This window comes from Lycium barbarum, chromosome 8 (assembly GCF_019175385.1).
Source record: "Lycium barbarum isolate Lr01 chromosome 8, ASM1917538v2, whole genome shotgun sequence".
Taxonomy (NCBI): Eukaryota; Viridiplantae; Streptophyta; class Magnoliopsida; order Solanales; family Solanaceae; genus Lycium; species Lycium barbarum.
This window is the reverse complement of record NC_083344.1, coordinates 99,605,444-99,631,715: the sequence shown is the minus strand read 5'-3', so window position 1 is coordinate 99,631,715 and position 26,272 is coordinate 99,605,444. Positions and strand designations below refer to the sequence as shown.

At 36.7% G+C, this 26,272-nt stretch overlaps 1 protein-coding gene across 1 annotated transcript; it reads left to right on the top strand.

The window, feature by feature from the left end:
• The first annotated feature begins 6,630 nt into the window (after nucleotides 1-6,630).
• Nucleotides 6,631-11,605, top strand: LOC132608006 (uncharacterized). The gene is made up of 3 exons (XM_060322090.1): nucleotides 6,631-6,858; nucleotides 6,949-7,419; nucleotides 11,573-11,605. The coding sequence occupies exons 1-3, from the start codon at nucleotides 6,673-6,675 to the stop codon at nucleotides 11,603-11,605; spliced, it is 690 nt and encodes a 229-aa protein (XP_060178073.1). The 5' UTR covers nucleotides 6,631-6,672.
• Nucleotides 11,606-26,272: the final 14,667 nt, after the last annotated feature.

The following is a 26,272-nucleotide window of genomic DNA, read 5'->3' as shown; positions in this document are numbered from 1 at the left end:
AAAAATGCTAGTAAAGAACATATATCTTTTCCGAGAAAGAACAAAAATTGGAGAAGAAAGAAAATAAATAGTCTATTGTTAACGTATGCATGTAACAAATAAAAAATACCATGTCAAATTCGTTTATGGGCTTAGATAGGTGTATCAAATCCTCATCTGAAAAGGTCTTCAAATACTTTGTTGATTCCTAACCAAATTGAATTCAACATTTGTAGTACTCCAATAGGCAAAAATATCGGACGTTAACCGGTTAACGGGCTTCAGGGAATCACTTGCACGATGGATATAGGGTTTTGATAGATTAAATCTTGTGATATTCATCCAAGAACGGTTTCAACTACTTAATTAATTTTGAAATATTTTAAATATTATTCAAATGCAGAAACTAACAAAGCAAAGAGTCCTACAATTACGTACATGTAGTTGTGGTTGTGGGCAGTTTTAGAAGTGGAAAAGAGTTTTAACTGGTCCTAAAAATATGGACTATTTTTTTCATCGGTAAGTCTAAACCAAAAGGCGTTTTTTTTTTTTAAGAAAAAGAAGTTAAATTTGGATTTTTCTAGTGATGACACTTGTCAGTTTACCATTCTTTTGCCTCTCATATATATATATATATATATATATATATAATCTTATTATCTAAATAATGCTTGAATATCACATTTAATAAAATGGCAGTGACGACAGATCAAAAGCCATTTTCACCTTCTTCGCTAATCAGGTTCATTCCGCTCACGTTGTTCTCCTTTCTTCAACCTTAAATCTTCCTTATACATACACTTTCTTTGTAATTATCAAAAGAGATGAGAAAAAAATTTCACTGAATTTTCACATTTTTCGGATACGAAATACTATAAACCCAATGCCTCTCTTTTCCTAGATTGCACATCAGTGATTCGTAACTAGTTGAACGAAAATTTTCTTCTATGAAATTTTCTGGATAAACCCACTTTGTTTCTTCTGATCCCATATGAGATTGAACTGACTTTGGAATATGGATTTTGTAAATATATACATAATGTACATATGGAGATGCAACAGTTAAAGTTGACATTTGGGATATCAATACATTTTAGGAAGCTCCGTGACGATGTTAGTGGCTGAGAAAGTGGAAAGCAGTGGCTTCATTACCGGTGATATGACCGGCGTCTTTAGCTTTTAGCTTTTCTTTTGTTAAATAAAATAAATTTGTTTTAATATAATACAAGAATTACTTGTATACACCATGGAGTAAATCACAGCCCTGAAATATTCAGGTGGACACGTGGCAAGAATCAGTAATGGAATTGAACATTACAGGAGGCAATTGTACTGGAGGGGATCTTGACCCGCGCAATAGAGATTAGCGTAAGTTCGTAAGCATAAAATAGATGAGATAAAGAAGGGGTTGAGGGGGGTAATCTTGATTGGCGCCCATAATCCTAAATCAACTTGTTGGGTAATATATATGGAGAAAAGCTCCATACAAAGTATAAAAATATAAGGGAAAAAATATAAGGGGACATAGGGTCACCTTGTCGAATTCCTCAAAAAGGAGAAAAAAACTCAGTTCTGAATCAGTTAACAAGGACGGAGATGGTGCTAGTGGTAATGCAACTCATAATAAGGGCAGACAGATTAGGAGGAAATTTTAAAAAAATTAGCATTTGATGAATAAAAGACCACTCCAATTTATCAAAAGCCTTTTCAAGATCTATTTTAAGGACAAAACTACCTTTAGAATCATAAGAGTTTTTGAGATATTGAATAACTTCCTGGATAATAATGGCATTATCGGAGGGCCTTCTCCCATTTAAAAACTACTTTGGAAAGGACCAAAAGTTTTATATGGAAAAGGTTTAATACGATTGGAAATTATTTTAGTAATAATTTTATAAATAATATTACAAAGGCCAATAGGACGAGTTTTCTTTAGCAGATTAGCATTTTGAAATTTAGGGGTAAGACAGAAGTAAGTAGTATCTATTATAGGGGGAACTTTAGAATTTTCGAAAATGCTATGACAAATCTTTGAAACCGAGTTTCCCACAGTTTTCCAATACTGTTGATAGAAGAAAGGGTGAAAACCATCAGGGCCAGGTGACTTAAAAGGTTTGAAGGAAAACATAGCATTAAACATTTCTTGGTCAGTGAGGGGAGCATCCAAACAAGCAAGATCTAAATTGTGAAAAGAACAATTTGCGAAATCAGGATTATTAAGGATAGTAGAAACATGACTAGTTGTAAAAGTGTTAGAGAAATAATCATATGTGTGATGGAGGATTTCAGAATGATTTGTCATCCATTCATCTCTGTCATTTTTGAAAAAAGAAACATTATTCCTACGCCTCCTATTAATAGCAGAAATGTGGAAAAAATTTGTGTTTGTCACTTAACCAATTTATCCTAGATCGCATACGCAAATTGTCACACCGCGACGAGGGGCATGACAGGCACCAGGCCCTATTACCAGAGTATACGCCAGAGGGCATGACAGGCACCAGGCCCTATTACCAGAGTACCACCTGGCGTATACTAACATAATCTCAATTCAACTATCCTGACTTGAAAGGTGAGCTGACTGTGGTATAGAAAGCCACCTGCACGCAGAAAAGGCCCAATACAATGGGACGTGAGTACGGATAAAAGTACTGAGTATGTAAGGCAGGAAACAACATCATAAGTAAGACATAAATATAGAAGGATAAAAGTAACCTGAGCCATCTGAGGACGTGCAATATGCAATGCATGAGTTTAAAAATCATATGCAAGTATATACATATAGTAGTATCATCATCGTGTCGTCATCATATCATCATCATCTCGCGTCCGGGGTGTCATCACAACATGTCCACTGCAGTGGTGTGCACATCTACGTACCTTCCCGACCGACTATAGTGCGGCGCGGTGTAGTAAAATAGTGCAATACATAAATATATATATGCATGAGGAGCCAATGAACTAACATAGGGCCTTTCGGAGTGACGTAAGGTCGGTGACATCTGAAAGAATTATGAAATTCGTATCGAACTCAAAGAAATAGTTTAATGATGATAAACATGATAATATTTCAAGAATCAATCAGATAATTGAGGCTAAAATTTGAAGTACAACGCATAGGAATGGAGTAAATTATTATGGAACGCTCGTATTCATGTTCTAGTTGGATTCGTGTCAAAGAAAGAGGGAAACAAACACCTTACATGCCTAACTTGTCGAGTCGTCACCTTGAACGAATCCTTATTCAGATGCTCGCTCCTTCCTCAAGCCTATCTTGAAAGATATGTCCTTAATTATAACCTATCATGTTTTGTATATCAACGTATATGAGTTGCATATCGAAGGGTGGTTTAGGTTGTGGAAATTTGGGCAGCATTTTCTCTGTTTCTACTACGTTTCCAAGGTTACAACAACATCCTAATCAACATCCATAGCATATCATTCAATTCAACATTAATATCACTTAATCAACAACATCCAATAAAATTTTATCCCGTCCTTAGTTCAATCCAACTTAATACGTGTCAAACTCACAATTACAACTCTAATCAACTCAATTTCATCAATATGGAGGAAGGATCTTACCTTACCAAGCTTGAATTGGTCCTTGTTAGCCTCTAACTCGTGACCCCGCCTTCCCCCGTTTCGTTCCAACAACAACTACAATACTATGATGTTTTCACAAGCTTCCCGAGCTAATTAGCGTATAAATTTGGAGTGACTAATAACCAAGTGAGTAAAATGTCTTGGAGGGAGTATATAGATATGCAGGGGTGGTGGAAGGTTGTAGAAGGGTGGAGAAGGGGTGGAGTGGAGTTTTTATAACCCCCAAGGTCGGTTCCACCGCCTCAATTCGACTGCAGCATCGACAGTACCATCGTTATTCGACGGGCCGTCGATTTGCAACCGTCGAATTGCACAGAGGAATCGCATAATTTTGTACAGTTTGTATCATCCACTGTACCTCTCGGATTTGGAGTCCGGAACCAAAATAGCTCCAAAACAAACATTTTGAACCAAAATGCCCCAACAAAAAAAAAGTTACTGAAGTACCTATAGCGCAGTATTTTACTGCGCTATAGTACTAACGGAGACGGCCCCGATAAGTCCTATAACGCAGTAAAATACTGCGCTATACGGAATACGCATCAACGTATAACGCATGATTTTACTGCGTTATAGGAGATCCTATAACGCAGTAAAATCATGCGTTATAGTCTCCACTATAACCGATCGGGTTCCACCACTGCCCCCTCCAGTGGCAGTGTTTTTTCAAAAACGCCATTGGAGGGCAGATTTCCGTGGTCCCCACCAAATAAAAACGTCGTTTTCTAGTAAATTTCATCCGGAAAGTTTAGATTCTCGGTATATTCAAGTCAAGGAGCAAGATTCTAAGTTTGAATTTTGAGAAAAAGCAGCGTACAACTCGATTAAAATATCGACAAAAAATCTTCGATTAAAGTTTTCTACTATGAACTTTTGTTATTATTTTGTTATATACATTATATTGCATGCATGTTTAACATTTAATCATCATTAATAAAAAAAAAAAAATCAGTAACTTTTTTTTTGTGTGTGTTTGATCGGCTGGGGGCAGTGGCTTAGGCCACTGTTCCGTTTTTTTTTTTTTATTTTTTATAAATGATGATTAAATTCATTATTTGTTAAATGTTTATGAATTGTTAATTGTTAAATGTTTATGCATTGTTAATTCGTTATATGTTTATGAGTTGTTAATTTGATTAATTATTTATGAATTGTTAACATTGTTAATTTGTTATATGTTTATGAGTTGAATTTGGTTAATTATTTATGAATTTTTAATGAATTATTTTTTATACTAATAAAATTATCGTTACATAACAATAAAATTAAAGTAGCAATCAAAGCAAACATTTTATTTATACTAACAACATAATATAATACAATAGGTAACAACCATCCAAACAAGTTGTAAACGATTATGAAATGTTAATCTATACAATTTTATAAGCATGAATATATATGTTAAATTAAAAAAAATTATCTTAAAAAGAATAGTTAAAGTTCTTCTTTTCATAAATACATAAGCTAACGAAAAAAATATAAAGTTTATAGGAAAATGTGGTCGACGAATATGAACTCTTAGTTTAATTTTATCGTAGTTGTGTTGGCTATTTGGTCAACTAAAAATATATCACATATTCAAAATATAGTTCCAAACAAATATTACTGCTAAATTTCGATTAGTTAATATAATTTATCTTTCATTTCAAGAATAATGACTAATTTAGTTTGTACAGACCGGACTCTTTCATGGATCCGAATGTTCCCCCTGGGGCCGATGATCACCCGGGGCCCGCTGTTCACCCGGGGCCCGCTGATAGATCAGTATTGTCTTTGCAAGACAATCATAAGTCAGAGTTATTATGGGCCGGTAGTATAGGGATATCTACTAGGCTCCGTCCCCGTAGGCTGCAGAGAGCGTGGACTCTTTTACGCGAGCACCCCCCACATCCTCGCGTGTTGGAGATATTGTTTCGGGGCGGCATCTACCGTTGTGTGTCCGTTGGTCGGGTACAGCATGATTGGGCGTTTATCACGGCCATGGTTGAGCGGTGGAGGCCAGAGACATATACCTTCCATCTTCGCACTGGTGAGGCCACGATTACACTTGAGGATGTAGAGGTCCTCTTTGGATTGCGGGTTGATGGAAAGCCACTGTACACTCGGTACGAACCTCCTCCTGGTCGGACTTGGGTGACAGAGTTGACTAGGCTCACCCACTTCGTTCCTGATGTCGCGGCCCAGATATCCGGACAGAGTCGGGTTCAGCTTAGTGCACTCTGCACTTATTTTGAGGGTCTGGATCCGGTTGGCGACGGCACCCCGCAGGACGATGTTGATCGTCATGCCCGTTTGTACCTGCTTATTATATTCGGGGGCATCTTGTTCCCGAATTCATCGGGTGCCTTTGTCAGTTTACGTTACTTGGTTTTTTTGGAGCATCTGGACCGCTTGGGAGACTACAGCTGGGGCGGTGTTGTTTTGGCGTATCTTTACAGATGCCTGTGCCGAGCATCTATTGGTGCTGTCAGAGATGTGTGTGAATTTTTTGCTCTTCTCCAGGTAATATTTAAGTTGCGTTCCTGTAATGTCAACAAACCTCTTGAAAGGAAGGGCGACTAAAAATCGTATTTTCTAATATCGCTTACAGTTATAGGCGTGGGAGAGGATGCTGCCTTTTCAGCCCGTACCTAGACATCACCTCGAGATTGACATGCCTTATGCGAGGAGGTGGACAGCGGGTTTTGACAAGGATGTCGATACGCACCACAGCATTCTTCCATTCCGGGACCAGCTTGATCACATGACGGATGATGCGGTAAAACTATTTAAATTTGCATTAATAATTTAATTAAACGTCTTTTCTACATGGTGATCACTGATTTGTATTTATACGTTATGCAGCTATTTATATGGACGTCGTACGCTGCTCTATTAGCTGGTTTGCCCCCCTTCTGTAGGGCAGGTCAGGGGGTTTGGAGGTCGCGATGTCCATTGATACACCTGGACATCGTAGAAGATCACATGCCCGAGCGTGTCTTACGACAGTTTGGGCATACACAGAGTATACCCCCTGATGTCCGTCATGAGCTCCGACACTACCAGCGGGACAATCGGGCTGCCATTGATGATAATTTTTTGGCTTTCATGGATGTCCAGCTCCACCGTTGGGAGAACAGGTTGGGCACCTTAGCGGTGGTCGGCCATTTGACTCCCGTTGAGCATTACATGCGCTGGTACCATCAGATCACACGCCGATTGATCGGCAACCCAGCTTTGCGTCCCCCTAGGGATGTAGGATATTCAGCACTCGCGGGGCAGTACGAGGCATTGGTGAGTTTATCGTATTTAGATTTATCTAATTTCATTAATTGTTACGTTTTAAAAATAAACTTTTTTTATTTCTGTTAAACACAAATGCAGCTGGTGGCCGTACAGCGTTTACGCATCTTGGGGTTAGAGCATATGCCTTACCCTGGGCTTGCGGGGCTTGCCGCGGAGATGGTTAGGATTTCCGAGGATGGTATCCGCCAGGCAGGCGAGATTAGGCGCATGGCGGAGCCTGTTCCGGAGGCTGAGTATCAGGCAGCACCGGGGGCTCCCAGAGGCGGAGGCCGTGCTGGCAGAGGACGCCGTGCTGCCGGAGGACGCCGTGCGCGTATAGGACGCGGCGCTGCTGCCGGAGGACCTGGTGGTGGAGGACTGGTAGATAAGGCGGATGAGGCCGATCCCATTCCAGAGGGCGTTCACGGTCTAGTCCATCCGCAGCCCTTCCAGGCCGGTGGCAGCTCACCTGGAGACTCACCTACGTTTACGCCGGCGCTCTTACTTGCTGAGATACCCGGGTCTTCATCACAGCCGAGCCATAATGCATACATAGAGGAGAGTGATAATGTTGATTGGGCGGCGTTACGCGCTTCATTAGCCGATGAGCGGCCTGTGAGGAATTCAGAGGGAGCCCGGATTCTTGACTTTGATGAGTTTTTGATCCCGGTTAGTATTTAAAATACATATTTGTTCATTTAAATTATTTATTTTATATATATATATATATATGTTATTCATTATTTAGTAATATTTTATATTTTAGGATTCGGCGCCAGCGGGTCCATCAGAGCCACCCACTCAGCCTGCCAAGGCAGAGGTGTCTTCTCATGAGACTACCGAGGCACATGTAAGTTTTTTACTTAAAACTAATTTTATTCAATATAAGGTCAATATTTAATATACATATTTGATCATTTAAAGTACTTATTATTTCATTTTTTTCATATTTTAGGATTCGGCGCCAGCGGGTCCATCAGAGCCACCCACTCAGGCATTTTCTCATGGGTCTGCCGAGCCAGCAGTGTTTTCCCATATGACTACCGAGCCACAGGTAAGCTTTTTATTAAAATTTATTTTATTCAATATAAGGTCAATATTTAATATACACATTTGATCATTTAAAATACTTATTATTTCATTTTTTTCATATTTTAGGATTCGGCGCCAGTGAGTCCACAGGAGCTGCCCATTCCGGAGCATTCTCATCAGCCTGCCGAGGCAGAGGTGTCTTCTCATGAGACTACCGAGGCGCATGTAAGTTTTTTACTTAAACTAATTTTATTCAATATAAGGTAAATGTTTATTTAATTTTTATAACCTTAACTTGGACTTCGAACAACATCTCGTCCAGGAGACTACCTCATATTCACCATCACACCCATCTCAGGAGGCTACACACCCATCTCAGGAGCCTTCTCAAGCGCCCGTTGACACACAGGTTTGATTAAATAAATAACGGTAATGTATTCAACATAAATAAGAAATGATACTAATATTTATATATTTTTGAGGTTCATCCTTCGGCGCCTGCGGTGGCGACTCCCGATGAGGAAGAGGTCCAGTTTCCAGACCCAGCACAGCCTGAGGTTCTGAGCGTGCCAGCGGGACAAGATCCCAAGAAGAAGCACGTTCTAGTTAAGGGCGCAAGGGCTAGGGGAAGAGGAGATGATCATGACTTGGAGCGCCCGGTTATTAACAGGAAAAAGGGCGACGGAGACGATGGCGAGGGCGGTGGGGATGGTATGAGCCTTAGGCCTAGGGATAGTCTCCGCCATACTACATGTGGGACCCATCCTCGATAGTGTATATACATTAGTGTTGTACAATTTATCGTAAATATTATACATTTTTTGCATATTTATAAATATTATCATTAGTCTTTATTATTGATAATAAAAAAAAATGTGACACATTCGAAATAAAGTTAAGCATTAATTTAAAAATAAGACGAAACCCTAAAGCTAATGACTACAAGTCTTCAAACAAAAAAGGACTTCGAGCACTTTTCAACTATTAAAACGACAATTCAAAGTATCACGTATTCTTGATGTGTTGAGTCTATTTTATTAATTGTACAAATATAACTAGAGTTCTATATAAAATATTGAAGTTTCGGAGTCTTAAAGCATGATTAATATACGGCTAAACTACGTAAAAAAGTTTTTATTACGTAATAAGGGAAGAATGGAAAGGGGAATTTGTGGTTATGTGGTGTCCTATAACGCAGTAAAATCATGCGTTATACGTTGATGCGTATTCTGTATAGCGCAGTATTTTACTGCGTTATAGGACTTAACGGGGCCGTCTCCGTTTGTACTATAGCACAGTAAAATACTGCGCTATAGGTACTTCAGTAACTTTTTTTTTTTGTTGGGGCATTTTGGTTCAAAATGTTTTTTTGGGAGCCATTTTGGTTCGGGACCCTCGGATTTGCAATCTGTCAGTTACATTAGAAACAAGACTCTCTGAACTTCAATTTACATAGGTTATGTATTCCATAACTCCTTATATTCTAGGACATATATCCCTTTCAAGTTGAACCAAAATTTCATGTCCAAAATTCTATCAAGTTTTTCCAAAATTTCGACAAACTTAATTTCTTCGATTCGCTTGATCCCAGAACCTTTAGACACTTGCTTGGCACGTGTTAAAAGTATTACTTAACCTTATAAGAGTTCCATGACCTCCCCGTCTTATGTTACTTTACTTATGACGCAAACGACGCGAAAATTTTTCGAGGTGTAACATTTTCCCCTCTTAAAATTATTCATCCTCGAATGTTAAACTCTTAGAGATCTTATGGAAATTTTGGCAGAACTTCCTCTGTAATGGTAATACTACCAACCTGTCACATAACAAACCGACAACACAATGCCACATAGGAATACAACAATCAGAAACAACAATGGCCCCACACGACCAATGACAGTAATTAACAACATATACATACTTGAGGGCTATGATGTCTTAGTCTGAACCTCTTCTGGGAGTGATAACAAATGCGGATATATGAATCTCATAACTATGTATAACACCCTTGCCAATATACTCTATACAATAAGGAGGCCCTTGTCAATATCTAGCTCATTGAGCGACATATATCGCTCTTTTACCTTTCCTGACTAATCATATCCCTTTTGAACCATTCAAACAATAACTATCCTTGGCGAAATCTTGCGTTCCGTATCATATCCTTTTTACACTTTAGGCATCATCATCCTTATAACTGATACTCTTTCTGTTTTCGTAATTCTTATTTCATATCTTCTGCTCGTAAATCATTGGCATATTTACACTCAAGGATCATATTTAAACACATACGTATCCTTTCCACGTCTTACCTTGAGGAAGAAATATACAACTCACATCTAATCATATCGATGACTCATTAATAGAATAAGAGTTACGTTTGGTCTTGGTATACATGTTTAAGTTGACTTTATTGAGGAAGAATTTAAGGGACGTTCGGAAAATAGATACCTTTAACAGGGAACAAGTGAGGGTATTTAGACTTCATTTCCTCTGTGGCTTCCCATGTCATCTCTTCCCTGTCCTTGCTTTTCCACAACACCTTTATGGAAGCCACATCTTTAGTTCTAAGTCTGTGGACTTGCCTGTCAAGGATGGGAATTGGCTTTTCTTCGTGAGTTACGCCATCTGTGACTTGCATATCTTTTAACGGTACAATCCTTGGAGGATCCCCAATGCATTTCCTTAACATAGACACATGAAAGATGGGATGAACTGCTTTTAATTCTGACGGAAGTCCCAGTTCGTACGCTACTTGACCGACTTTTCGAGGATCTTATAAGGGCCAATAAATCTCAGACTGATTTTTTTTTTCTTCTTACCAAATCTCATATCACCCTTCATAGACGATATTTTCAAGAATATCCTGTCACCAAATTGAAATTCTAGGTCTCGCCGTCGTATGTCTAAATAGGATTTCTGACGACTTTGAGTTGTGTTCAATTGCTCCTGGATCAACTTTACTTATAATCCTCAACGGAAGATCTTTTCGTCAAACTTACTCCAACTGGCTTGAAACGTACTAATCGCGCGAATGGTGCGAAATGTAATATCTAGTGCAAGGTATAATATTCCTCCCCCCTTAAGGACATTCCTCCTCGAATGTAAGAGGGGTGTACTGGGGGGAAATATCATTAATAATAGAAACTAATGTGTCATAATATAATTCAACAATACATGCGTACAACCGGTTATGTATTGGCTATCCGTAGACATCAGTTCCTGTATTCGTGGTTATTTGCCTTATCCTCGTGGTTTAGCCCTTAATTGCTCAACACGCTTTCGTCTATACATTGGCTATTGTTCCACTTCCCCGGACTAGCAAAGACGGACCTTTGGACCCTCATACTCCAAATGTCATTCTTATCTTTCGCCATTGGCTTGTCTTTAATCATAGTTAGTTGTTCCTACCAGGCTCTGTCAGTATTGCGTTCTCAGAAATTTCCTTTTTCTTCTCATTCTATTCTTGGTGTTATGGAAAAGAAAATATTGCTCATAGGAATCAGGGTCGAAGCATGATGTTAGTGGCTAATACCTCTACTTGGTTATCAGTTGAGAAGCTTCCCTGGACACCAATGCTACGAACATGGCATGAGCCTTAAAGGCAATTGAGTTGTGTACTACTTTTTGTAGCTGCTTCTCCTTGCCCCTCAGTATTACTTTATCTTCTCATCCTTTGGTCTGCATCTAGGTTCCTGGTCGCAATATACTGTCATTGACTTAGGATCTTATAGGACGTCTCTTTCTTATAGGTTTTCTTCACATGTTTTTCCTTTATAAACCTCTTTAGTGTTTGTCCCTTCGAGTATGGACCTATGGTTTCCTATCACCGCATCCCTTTGTTGTGTTGCACTAACCTCAAAACTTTATTTCGCCTTACTGAATAAGGGACAACATCTCCTTCACTGTACATTCTTATTGTTGACACCTAATTTTCACCTTATAAGACACTTATTTTAATTTTCAAAATTCCCGAGTCAAAGATGGAGCAAGGATGCACCCTCAAAAAATTAAAATTTCAAAAATCCCGGGAAAATTGTAAAAATTGACATTTAACTATTGTTCTATAAAATTTGACAATCCCAAGAAAATTATGAATTATTTACTTTCATAAATATACTTCAAAAAGAAAATACGTATCTTGGTCCGTCTAACTCGAAAAACTTGTTGATTAAGACGACGTATGAACTATGGCTCATTTTGACCGCATTTTTCATTTTTTAAATATTCTTCGAAACTATATCAATATTAGGCTTTTTTAAAAGCTAAAATTTTAAATTTACGAGTTTTAAACTTTAATTATCCTAAATAACTATTTTATTTAGATATATGTGTATTTATAATACTTACTCTTTATTTGATTTAAATTGGGGGGGGGGGGGGGGGGGGATTAAGTTAAACCTTTTGAAAAATTAGGGGGGGGGGGGGGGGGATTTATATAAAAACTAAAGGGGTGGAATGTTTATTTTGAAGTTTATTAAAATAAACATTCCACCCCCACTCTTTCATTTTCTGCACCCGACCCATTTCTTTCATCTTCTTCATGTGTTTGTGCGATTTCTCTAGGGTTACCTATGGCGATCAATTTCACGACCAATTCACGGCTGTTTTATGCCGGATTGTTGGGGGTTTTGTTCCCGATCCTGAGTTCCTCGCGATTCTCAGGTTAATTTCGCGTAAATTTCATTTAGGAACTCAAATTTGTCTTAGGATGTTGCTCGGGTTCTTTCACGTGCGTAGTAGCCATGGGCGAGGCCTTGAGAATTTAGCCAACTTGTGCACTGCATACAAAAGGTGAAGGACCTAGGGTAATTTCCTATAAGTCCCACTCAAAATTCGAGTACTATGTTTTGGTGATTTATACCTGCTTGGGTACGATTTTACCGTTAAAATACGTTACATTTGTTTTATTTGATGACTAAGTGTACTATTCTATTATTTGGCTAATTTATTAGATTTTTATTTAGATTTTAGGGTACAGTTTGTTGTATTATGTGATTTAATGTTGATTTCTGATTGGATATAGTATGTATGAATTAGTACAAAATTGTTGGAAATTCGTTTTGTTTTCTACTGAATTTGAATTGGTTTTAGGATAAGGTCTTGAAATTGGGGGGAATTCGGGTAAGGGAAGAAGCCTAGAACCTTCCATTTTTGGTCCTCACTCCCATCTTGTGCTATAAATAGAAGGGTTTGGAGACATTTAGAGGAGGCTTTTATCTAAAAATTTGAAAGGAATTAAAAAGGGTTCTGAATTCCTAATCCTATCTTTAGATACCAAAAATACTATATATACTACTATATACTACTGAAATCATCACAAGATATACTATACATATATTATCCATATATATATACTACAATATATTTACAAAAAAAAAAGAAAAAAAAAAGCAAAAACAAAGGGTATTTCTTTCAAGGATTAAGTGTTGGTGTTGAAGTGTTGATCCAACCCCTCTTATTTGATCTTTGGGTTGCCCTACAAAAAGGTAATACCCTATTTCAGTTCATTTCATTCCTATTTCTAGCTTAATTTATGCATTAACTTAATGATATTTGTTTAAAGATGGTTTTAAGTTACTGTTCTTATAGAATATAGTTTGTCTACATGTATTAATGTTGTTTATGCTAGTATAAAAGTTGTTTAGTTGTTGTTTCATAGTATCTAGCTTATTTGTAAGTTTTAATGTTGTCCATGTTTGCTTAAAGGCTGCTTAGTTACTGCTCCATTAAGGCTGATGTATTACAATACTACTATGATGAGGTTTGAAGAACTTTTAAGTATTAGTTATTAGGTGCTAAGGTTAAACAAGGTTAAAATGAAGTAGTTGTTAGTTTTGGTTCTTGTTTACTGATTCATTGGTTAATGTTAAGATGATGGGGTGTTATCCCCCTACTTTGGGGCTGTTTGGTTATGGATCTAAGGGGTTTTGAGTATTTTTAGTCCCATTTTGACTGCTTTAGTTCATTTTTAGTTTGTTAAATGGTTTTGAATAAGTTATGGACTATTTGACTGGATCATTGTTAACAGTTGAAACCTAGTCTAAATGATGTCTTGAAATGACTCTAAAAATGGTTAAGTGATCTTTAAATAGAAACTGGCCTTAAAATAAACTTAAGGCTTTATTTCCTTTTAAAAGTGACTTGTTTGTGTACATCTCTAAGGTTCTATCTTGGATCTGCCTTATTAAAATCTTGAATGACCCTCTAGGATTACTTAGGTTTAAAAAATGACTTTGAAACCATAGAATATGATGCTTATTCTTTTATTTTTTTTTATATTTGAACTTGAAGACACTTAAATCTCTATTTGCTTTGTGTCATATGTACTGGAACTTGTTTTCACTCTTTTGGAATTATTTTTCTTTCAAAATCTATAATAAATGGTTTCTAAACCCCCCTTGAATCACCTATTTTGAAACTAAATGGTTGTTAAGACCATAAAAAAAAATGATTTTTGCGTGTTTTAGTAACTATTCTGCCTCGCTTATATGTATTTGTCATGTTTGAACCACGTAAGCAGTTGAAAGGGTGAAAATGATTCCATGTGAACTCTTAAGTTGCCAAAAAATGGCCTGAAATTCTAAAACTAAGCATAATGATAATTCATGTCTTTCATTCCTTCCTTCTCTGGTAGATTAGTCTTAAAACTTGCATGTTTTGTTCCCTACCCATTGTCTAAACCATATATGTGCTTTGATATATTGTCATTCTACTTAGGATTAGGTATTATATAGCTTGTTTCCTTGATTATAGCCTTCAGACTAGATACTGAGCCTTTCCCTGCTTGAATTCTCAATTGTTGTGACCTGCATTTACACTCTACATTTTCATTTAGATTGTCTGTGCATTATGGAGAACCAATTTGTAACTAAAAGAATGTTTTGACCTTTCCTCGTGTCGTGTTCAAACTGATTAACTGTTAAGCCATCTTAGGTTGGTTTTGGAATTAAACTTGTAGGATTTAGAACCTGAAGATATGTTGTACTTACAGAACTTACATTTTATCAGTCATTTTGACCTACTTCCTAGTTTTAAAACTGAACTTTTGATTAAATCTTCCTGCCTGAGGCTATAATGTGAAAGTTGGATCTTAAATGAATTTAGTATAATGTAAAAATTGAAGCTAAGTGGCCTTTAAGGAAGCAGATACAACACTTGCATGCTTGTGCCCATCTTGTAGTTTGTTTGGGAATTTCTAAGGATCTCCTATATGTGATTCCTACTCTTGCTTGCTTGCTTGAGATAAAATATGCTTGACACTCCCTTGTTTGACCTAGGATAAGTGGTATCAGCCTCTTCTAGTTATGATTTGGACTTCCATGGATCTGTAACTATTCTTATATGAGTCTTCTGTCATTTGTGACTTAATTGACCGCATTTGAGTCATGTTTGCACCCAGGGTAGCTTCATGTTCCCTTCATCTTTTTGTGGACTTGTTGATTATCCAATGCATTCTCTGTTTAACCTTACATTTGTTGAAACTTATGTGCTTAAACTCTGAGAATAAAACTGAGTACAAACTGTCATTTTGAAGCCCTGACAATGCTTTCTATGAGACTGCCTATATGGGATAATCTTTGTATTTAGCTGAGACCCTTTATGACTTGTGATTGAATCTAAACTAGGATTTAGGAACTTGGGAATCATTTGTAAACCTATGCCCTAAATCTACTTATTACTTAGATTGTTTTAAGTTAAAATTGACACAAGATGACTTTGAATCTTAAAACCTGCTTTTGTGACCCTTTGATCAGTGGTAAGTAGGTTCAGAAAATAGTTTCTAGCATTTGTTTAGCTTCCTGTTAACCCAAAATGAGCTCTTGATTGGGTAGTTCAACACTCTTTCCCTTCTTAATTGATGATTGCCCCTAAAAAAATTTACGAACTAGGACTCTAAGTATGATGATCACGACCTTTACTTTGTTTCTTTCCCCTTCTTTCTTTCCCATTTCTTAATCTTGTGTTGATTTGCTTCCCTACCCCCTCCACTGTTAATATTACTTGCTTTATTACCTAAAAAGTGTGCTACGCCCCTCTTGGTTATACTATGGCTGTTTTCAAAAGTTGTAACACTTGACATGGCTGGCCTTGTTTAAAAACTACTTGATTTTCATCCTCTTGCATTAGTCGAGTCTTCCTGTGGCATTCCTTTTTTAAGTATATTGATAATTGGTTTTGAAATTGCATATTATAGAACTTTTGGTTGCTTGTTTAGCCTTAATTGGCAGTTGAATAATTAACTTTGAGATGGTAGGGATTTTTGGGGGAAAACTTGAAGCTTTTATGTGATTTGTGTGTGGTGTTTTAGAGCTAATGTCAAATGAGTATATAGTATATAGCAAGTGTATACGGAGGGTATGCCCTGCAAAGGGTTTTGCTCTTCATCTTAGAAAGTATACCAGCGATATATCATGTATACCACAGCTTTGACAGTTAAAAAATTTGAGAAGAAATTGAGTAGTATACTAAGGGCTCGTTTGGTTAGAAAACAAGTTATCCCGGGATTATTATTCCATCCTCAATGTGGGATAAAAAAACACCATAATCCCGGGATAACTAATCCCGGGATTAGTTATCCCGAGTTTTTATTCCAACCAAACATGGGATAAGGCGGCACTAAATTTTTATCCCAAGACTAATTTTGCTTATCCATCATACCAAACGAGCCCTAGTAGTATATCATGCATACCGCATTTTGACCCTTAGAAAATTTGAGAAAAAGAATAATCTTTGGGCTTGTCACTCACATTTTGTACTTAGCTTATTATCACTAATTGTTTTGGGGCCTATCTCACATTTCTAATATTTAGGCCACCTCACTACTTGATGTTGCTAGCTATTACGTGCGGGCCTGGCCCAACAGAGTTGTAATTCTTTTTTTTTTTCATTGTAATAGTTATTATACCTCTTTATTTTTTGTACTTAGTTTAATTTGTGAATGTATACTAATGTCATGTATACCCGTTTGTATCCTTGTCCACCCAAATCCGTTGGTGGGCCCTAACGGGGCCCACTAACGTATCTAGATCGAGTCAACCTTTCTCTTGGAGCAAAATGGAGCATACGCTGGATTTAAGGCGAACCCGATTGCATAAATACTTTCCTTTTGGGCTTGGTCGGCCCAAACTCTCTATCTCCTTTAATTATGTACTTTAAATTATTATTTGCGCAATTATTATATCAATTGGAGCCCTTATAAGATTATCACGCATTTTAAAGTCGCCAAAAATGAATTTTCTACAAAAATCAAGACTAATTTTGAGACATTAAAAGCAAACTTGAGGTTGATTTGGACAGAAGGACTAAAACTGCTGATTTTTATGAAATTACGAACTGATTTGAACATTTATGAAACCTGTGGACTTATGACATATGGGCTGATTCAGACTAATATTCAGAACTTGTGGGACTAATCGTGACTATTTAGACTTAGACTAAAATAATAATAATAATAATAATAATAATAATAATAATAATAATAATAATAATAATAAAATAACAAAAAGAAAACTTGACAAAAAATAGAATAAAATGGACTATATATGTAGAATACGATTAATATACGGGCTATAATAGTATGCCTAAAACTATTTTCCTAAAAAAATTATTTTCTATATTTTAAAAAATATTTTAGGTGCACTTACGTAGAGTCCTACTTAGGTTAAGAGTCTTCAAGTATTAGCCTAAGTGTTTTAGTCCGACACCCAAACGCCCAATTTTGGGCAAAATTTTACCACTTTCATTTCTTGAAATGTGATATATCTCGCATGAATGACTAAATTCTTAGTTGTGGAAATATAAGCCGAAACAATTTTTCACTATAAACATTTCATATCTACAAAGGCATACTATTAGAACCGGGAGGTCAACCGTATTTTATGGCTCCTTAATACCGGGGTGCCTAACACCTTCTTCGGGGGATCACCAGAACCCTTACCCATACTTTGGTTAGATTAGGATTCTTTTAAAATTTAATCGTTTTGAATGAACCCTTTTCAACTAGTTTTCCTAATTTCCTAAAAATTAGGTGACAACTCTAAAATAAAGTCCACTTTAGAGTACCATCCACGTAGAAGTATATTTTTTCCTTTTTCCCGGTACGATTGACAACCGTACTTCCCCGGGACACTTTTCTTTTTAAATGATGCAAGTGCAAATACGAATAGGAAAAAATAGAACCGCTACACTCATTTTGTGTTTCCACCCTTTATGCATCATCTGGGTGATATCTCTTGTTTGACACTGAACTACAAGTATCAATTACCATTACAATGTCTTCTAGATCTGGTACGCACCTTGCCTCAGCGATTTGGGCCTGCCTGCTTCCCCTTATTTAAGACTATATAATGCCCTGACTTGTTCCGACTCTCATCTCCACTTATGATGTCTTTTACCTTCCTTCAGCACGTGCACAACTCCCCGTTCATAGCTACATCTTTCTTAGTCTACTACCGACTTTGGGGTTCCTTTACTTTGCTTATTAGTGCTAAACTATTCTTACCTTTATGGCCTTAGCCCCTCGAGTACACAAATTCCCAACTCTTGTTCCTCTTCCATTTTTGTCTGCATCTACGCCTCCTCTTCTTCTCCGCTTTATGGTTTCCTGATCTTTTTCGCATTGTCCTAACTTCCTTGTGGTCTATCGAAGTGAAATCTGGTTCGCAAGACATACATTACTCATTCTCCTCTCTTGTAAGATACAAAACACCACCGCCTTTTAGCCCCCTTTCTTGCTTTTCTCGAGCTGTTGTGTTACCTCCAATCCCTCTCTTCCAGGAGAGCCAATTACTCATTAGGGTACGTATTTCATAACTAAGGCGGCTCCGACATCCCTCAGGAGATTAGCGAGACCTAAACGTGCATATATGCTTCATTTAGCCATACATAATATCATTTTGTAGCATGATGCAAGCTCATAATATTGTCCATCACGATTGATTTACAAGGACTTTCCTTTCGTCGCTTATCACAATCCTTCCCCATATCTAATCGTTTGTCTTTTTATCCTTAAGTTGTCGTCTAATCATGATGAATCCCGTTAATCAATATTTCGATGTTAGCTCTGACTCAACTTACTTCCTCGCACTAGCATCCTTTTCCCTTCTTCCGAAGACGATCATTCCCTCGCGGCGCTTATCACATTTAACGGCTCACTTCTCTATCTATCGTGCAACTCGTTCTCAACCAAATTCAGCTTACATAATTATCCCCGGTAATGTAGACAGGACTCCTATGCTTGCATGGTCTACTTGTCAAACTAACTCATTTCTATCTACGATTCTTCGTCATTATCGCACCTCAACTCTTCTTTTCTCCAGGTTCCCTTGGTCCTTTATACTAATTCGACTTGATTGCAATCCAATATATCTGTTAGCACTTTATCTCATTATCATTCTTGAAACTTGCCCGAAATATTCTTAGCATTACTAATTCTTCTTATTTATGTTCATCCTTACTTTCTAATGGTGTCCTAACTCTACACTTGACTTGCATTTAATCAATCATAATTTCCAATACGCACTTCGAATATTATGCTATCCTTTCATCAACATCACCCACTTCGATGAGCTCTTACTTACATATTTGTACCATGTATCCTACCAAAAGTAACTAAGCCCTACTTCTGACTTCCTTTCGATTGGGTACTCGACATAAGGTAAGTTTGGGGTCCCTTAGTCCAATGTCACTAAAAGGGAGGGGAAAACCGTACATTATATTGCCCTTGTTAGTGAAACCCCGTATCTTATTCGGCGTCGCGGTTCCGTCATTTCTGCTTTGATCCCCCATTCATCCTCAAACTTTCATCTTTTTCATCTGACAAGTAATAAACAGCGTTCTAGGTCCCAAAATAAATACATATAGTGCAAGCAATTTCTAAAGGGGGAGAATATAGTATACCTGTAAACAACTTGCCTCGGCCTTATACATGATGAGAGCTCCGATCAGATATACTTCGAAGCGGAACCCTCTTATATTCATCAACTACTCTTTTTCTCTCGACCTGACTATTCTCGTCCGCTTGTGCATATCTCATAACATACGTTGGCGATCCCTGATTAACAGGATCCCAAGACTAAGGACTATCTGGTACCTCTGTAACGCTAATGTCCGTAGCAGCCCTAACATAATGCTGAACCTGAGGGGAAACTGGATGTGTCAACCTTTGCACTGCTCCCCTCACATCCTGCTTAACAGGCCCTGAATGCGAAACTAAGATCTGTGGTGAGGTTGTAACCGAAGCTGCTCGAGTAGGTGTCTCATATGAGCCCTCAGACAGATCCTCCTCAATAGAAGTCATGATCTCTGAGGGGTGTGTCTCAATCGTGTAACTTATACTTCTCCTCCTTTCTTCTATTACCCTCTGACTTGCATCGGCGGGTGGCGCTGGTCTAATATCCACCCACAGAGCTGTCCCCACACTCCTACTAACTGAGACTTTTCTCTTCATCGACATTACTGCAATTCAAACGGAAAAATAGAATCAGGATCAAACTTTCCTACGTTTCGGCTCTATCGCACGATCTAGATCATGAAGAAAATAAACATTCCTAAATGTCATGTAGCCTCCTGTTTATAAGTATGGCGTGCTACAGACCCATAAACAATACTCTACTAGACATGGCCTATAGACATCCCTAGGACAGACCTGCTATGATACCAAGTTTGTCACACCCCGACGATGGGCATGACGGGCACCCGGCCCTATTAACCGAGTACCACCTGACGTATATTGACATAAACTCAATTCAACTATCCTACGTTTCATGAGCTCACTATGGTATAGAAAAACACCTACACCCAGAAAAGGCCCAGTACAACGGAAAACATATGCATGACCATACATACATATATATGGTCACCTATCTTCATCAACTACATATATATGGTCACCTACGTTTCGGCTCTATCGCACGATCTAGATCATGAAGAAAAGAAACATTCCTAAATGTCCTGTAGCCTCCTGTTTATAAGTATGGCGCGCTACATACCCATAAACAAGACTCTACCAGACACGGCTTATAGACATCCCTAGGACAGACCTGCTCTGATACCTATATATATATATATATATATAGCCGACAAGGCTGGACATGATATCTACATACATCATACTATTTATGAGGCTCTAAGAGTACATATACATGACATTCTAGACGGTACATGGCCCTGTCGTACCCAAAAAATACATATACATAGCATCTAAATATAGCATATACCAAAAGAGCAAGCCCGATACAATGGCACTTACTGACGACCCGCTGAAGCTGATAGTCCTACTGAAGAGGTCCTCCACTCTATCTGTCAGGACCTGCAACACGAAATGCAGCATCCAGTGCGATAGGACGTCAGTACGAATAAAAGTACTGAGTATGTAAGGCAGGAAACAACATCATAAGTAAGATATAAATATAGAAGGATAGAAGTAACCTGAGCCATCTGAGGACGTGCAATATGCAATGCATGAGTTTAAAAATCAGATGCAAGTCTATACATATAGCAGTATCATCATCGTGTCATCATCATATCATCATCATCCCGCGTCCGGGGTATCATTATAACATTCCCACTGTAGTGGTGTGCACATCTACGTGCCTGCCCGGCCGACTATAGTGCAGCGCGGTGTAGTAAAATAGTGCTATATATATATATATATATATATATATATATATATATATATATAATGCATGAGGAGCCAATGACCTAACATAGGGTCTTTTGGAGTGACATAAGGTCGATAACCTCCGAACGAATTATGAAATTCGTATCGAACTCAAAAAAATAATTTAATGATGATAAATATGATAATGGTTTATGCCATAAACGCTCGTGTTCATGTTCTAGTTGGATTCGTGCCAAAGAAAGAGGGAAACAAACACCTTACATACCTTACTTGTCGAGCCGTCACCTTGAACGAATCCTTATTCCGATGCTCGCTCCTTCCCCGAGCCTATCTTGAAAGATATGTCTTAGTTATAACCTATCATATTTGTATATCAACGTACACGAGCTGCATATCGAAAGGGTGGTTTAGGTTACAGAAATTTGGGCAGCATTTCCTCTGTTTCTACTACGTTTCCAAGGTTACAACAACATTCCAATCAACATCCATAGCATATTATTCAATTCAACATTAATATCACTTAATCAACAACATCCAATACAAGTTTATCCCGTCCTTATTTCAATCTGGCTTAATACGTGTCAAACTCGCAATTACAACTCTAATCAACTCAATTTCCTCAATATGGAGGAAGGATCTTACCTTACTAAGCTTGAATTGGTCCTTGTTAGCCTCGAACTCGTGATCCTGCCTTCCCCCGTTCCGTTCCAACAACAACTACAATACTATGATCTTTCCACAAGCTCCCCGAGCTAATTAGCGTATAAATTTGGAGTGACTAATAACCAAGTGAGTAAAATGTCTTGGAGGGAGTATATGGAGGTATGCAGAGGTGGTGGAAGGTTGTAGAATGGTAGAGAAGGGGTGGAGTGCGGTTTTTATAAACCCCAAGGTCGGTTCCGCCACCTCAATTAGACTGCAGCATCGACGGTACCGTCGTTATTCGACGGGCCGTTGATTTGCAACCGTCGAATTCCACAGAGGAATCGCATAATTTTTATAGGCTGTATCTTCCACTATACGTATCGGATTTGCGATCTGTTAGTTGCATTGGAAAGAAGACTCTCGGAACTTCAATTTAAATAGGTTATGCATTCCATAACTCCTCATATTCTAGGAGATATAGAGCCTGTTTGGATGGGCTTAAAAAAAGCAGTTTATAAGCTGTTTCCAGCTTATAAGCTGCTTTAGATAAACTAAGCTAAACGGGCCCAATTAATTTTTTAGACTTATTTTAAGCACAAAATGACTTTAAGCTAGCCAGTCAAACACTCAAAAAAGCTGAAAACAACTTATAAGTCAATCCAAACGGGCTCATACTCCAAAATTTCGACAAACTTAATTTCTTCGATTCGGTTGATCCCGGAACCTTTAGACACTTGCTTGGCACGTGTCAAAGGTAATACTTAACCTTATAATAAGAGTTCCATGACCTCCCCTACTTATCTTACTTTACTTACGACGCAAATGACGCGAAATTTTTTTGAGGTGTAACACCAATACTCTTCCTCGATACGCAGAAGGCTATTGTATTCAATATTAAGGTTGGTTTCAAGATCCTGCAAGAACTGACTAGTGGTATAATTGGGGTGACATTTAAATACCCATAAGTCTCGAGATTAACCTTTTTTTCTTTAACTTGGTCCCCAAAGGTCTTATCACTTATGACTTTATTGTATAATAGCAGGAATAAAAAGACTGTTTGCCTTAAGTAAATCATTATTTTGCCAACAAGAAGAAACAATATTAGGAAAATCATGATGAGCACACCAGAAGATCTCTAAACGAAAAAGCTTATTATTGTTTCTACGATCTAAATTGTCTAGGGTAATTAACAGAGGAGAATGGTCCGAATGGATTCTAGGTAAGTGGGTAACAGTAGCATTAGGGTAAATTTGAATCCAAGAGTCATTTGCCAGACAACGATCGAGTCGTTCCATGATCAAGCCATGCCTACGTCTATGGTTTGACAAGTGTATTTGCTTCCTTTAAAACCTAAGTCAACTAAACCATAATAGTTGATACAGTTTAAGAATTTATTGGCTCGACTAAGGTTAATAGGTTTTCCACCATACTTCTCATTTTGACTAGTAATTTCATTAAAATCACCAGTTAAAAATCAAGGCCATGATAATTATCTTTTATGTCATTAAGACTAAATCAAGGGGAACCCATTTATTTTGTCTTTATCGAGTAGTTTAACCAACGCAACAGGGGCAACCATTTATTTTTAGTCTTTATAGAGTAGTTTAACCAACCCATCAAACTCTTTGTAATTTTTCAAAGATTAATCAATGATAAGTTTACATGTTACAAGATATTCGATGACGGCTCTAGCTATGAAATATTTTACATTAAAATTTGTGTCAGTGTATTTCATTCACATAATAGAATTTGGCATATGAATATATATAATTTTTTATTTTCTATAGAACCTCTTGAATGCTTTGAAAAATTACAGGTCTTAACTTTGTGTCAAATAAAAGTATATAGTTCTCATAATATTGTTGCCACTCCAATATAAACTACCTAAAATGTTTATAGAAAAATTTATTGCTTAATGTTGTTCAATTGCTTGTAGTTGGCATGATACTCTTAGTTGTTTTCTGATAAATAAATTTCATAGTATCCAAAGCAGCAAGAATATTAGGAAACCACTTACTTAAGCGAACAACATTCCTTCTAAAAATGCTTTGTCTATTAAAATACTATGCACTAATTTGTAACTTTCTTTCAATAAATAACCCAAAGTGAATATAAAGACAAAATATTTATAAGCAAACTGAATAAACAAAATCAACTAAAGAAAAAAAGAGAAAAGAAACCCGAAAAAGTTAATAAAGATGAAACATATTATTATACAACATGGAAGGAAAAAATTACTAAAAATTACAGGTCAGCTGTTTTTCTAACTAATTTAAGCCCATATTACATAACATTACACGATTTAGCCTAACTTGTACATCTATTGAAAAAATTACGAAGACTTGAGCAAAACAAAATTATGACTAAAAGTTAAGTGCAAGAGCTTGTAGCAAACCGCTTTAATTTATTTTTCGTACATATACAGTCAAACCTCTCTATAACAACATCGTTGGGTCCAAAATATTTTAGTTGTTATAGAGAATGACTGTTATACACCTATAATAGCATTGACATTTAAATAATATTTCGCTATTATAGGCAAAAAAAATGCATAAAATTTATTTTTCATTTTTAATTGTCAAATTCTAAGCTTAATCACACTTTGTATAACGAAGGAAAATCGTTTAATGATGAAAATATATATATTCATATAATATTTTTTTGCTGTAATAGTGTATTAAATGATCAAATATTTGGTCAAAATCTCTACAATATTATTGGTAATTCTATTTTTATAAAGATGGTTAATTATTATATTACCAAAAAAAGAAGATAGCTGTTATATGAGAGGTAATTTTACAAAGATCGTATTGTTATAAAATTGATTGTTGTTGTAATAGGTGAGATGCTGTTATAGAGAATTAAAATATAACATAAAAAATCGGTTCCGAAAAAAGTTAATTGTTATAGAGAGATGTTGTTACATGCGGGTGCCATTATAGAGATGCCTGACTATAAATGTCAAAGTATACCAAACAACAAGAATCGGTGGACAACCATCTACTTAAGCAAACACACCATTCTTTTCTTTCTTGAAAAAAAAATGCTTTGGCAGCTATTAAAGCACATAACATAGATAAGAAAACGAAATAAAATCACAACAGCTAAAAAAATGAAGAAGAAATGAAAAAAAGTTAATAAAGATGAATTTGATATATTAGTATAAAGAATGGAGGAGGATTCCTTTACAAAATTTTGAACTATTCTTCTTAGTATAGTGAACATCAATCGTGCTGTTAGAATTGAACTAACACAGGAATGACAGATGAAAACATTCGTTCTTTCAAGAGAACGGAATGATAGATGAAAACGTTACTCATATGATTAAAATCAGATGATCGAAATGGTCAAGAATATTGCTTGTGATGATTTGAACATGTCCTATATTGACCTACAAATAATGCACTGATCAGTCAGTGTGAAACTATGGTAAGTGAATAGGGGATTGGGTAGACATAAAATGACACAGAAAGAAGTTGTCTCAAAAAGCCTATAAATCTTGATATCAATGTAGACTCGGTTAAAAATAGAGCACAATGAAAGAAAAAGATCATATAGTAGGTGATATATATTAGTTGAGAATAAATTTTAGACTCTCTTTTTTTGGGGCTTGCGGGGATTTATCATCTGGTGCACTGGAATCGAAGTTTGTTTTTTCACTTTGAGGGGATTCAATTATCATAAGTTTCCTTGTTCTTTTTCTTAATTCAATTGCACTCTTGTCTAGAATTTTCTCCATTATCTTTCTTGTTAGTTCTTTTTTATTGCTTTTAGTGTGATGAATTTTGATTGTTTACGTTGTTGTTACTTCAATTTAAATAATAATAGAAGGGCAAATGGTTTTTTTCATTGAATATTTATTCTATGTACGTGCCATGTTTGTCAATTGAGGTGTTTGTAATTTTCAAAAATAATTACTATTAACGATAAAATGAAGAAAAAAAATTAAATTTTGCATTGTGCTTCTAAAAAGATAAATGATTTAACAATTATTTTTAGAAATCACAACAAATAATATGCGACAGAGAGAATAGTTAATACTGTGAATATGGAAATACTAACAGAAGAATTAATGGTCTAAAAATTCAGTAGCAATTATGTAAAGCTTGTGACATCATAATA

Bases quoted from the DNA above. Each gene is read 5' to 3' on its own strand.
- LOC132608006 (XM_060322090.1), top strand. From the start codon at position 6,673: ATGGATGTCCAGCTCCACCGTTGGGAGAACAGGTTGGGCACCTTAGCG. The intron at 6,859-6,948 runs GTGAGTTTATCG...ACACAAATGCAG, and splicing joins CGGGGCAGTACGAGGCATTG to CTGGTGGCCGTACAGCGTTT. The intron at 7,420-11,572 runs GTTGATTGGGCG...GTCTGCATCTAG, and splicing joins ACATAGAGGAGAGTGATAAT to GTTCCTGGTCGCAATATACT.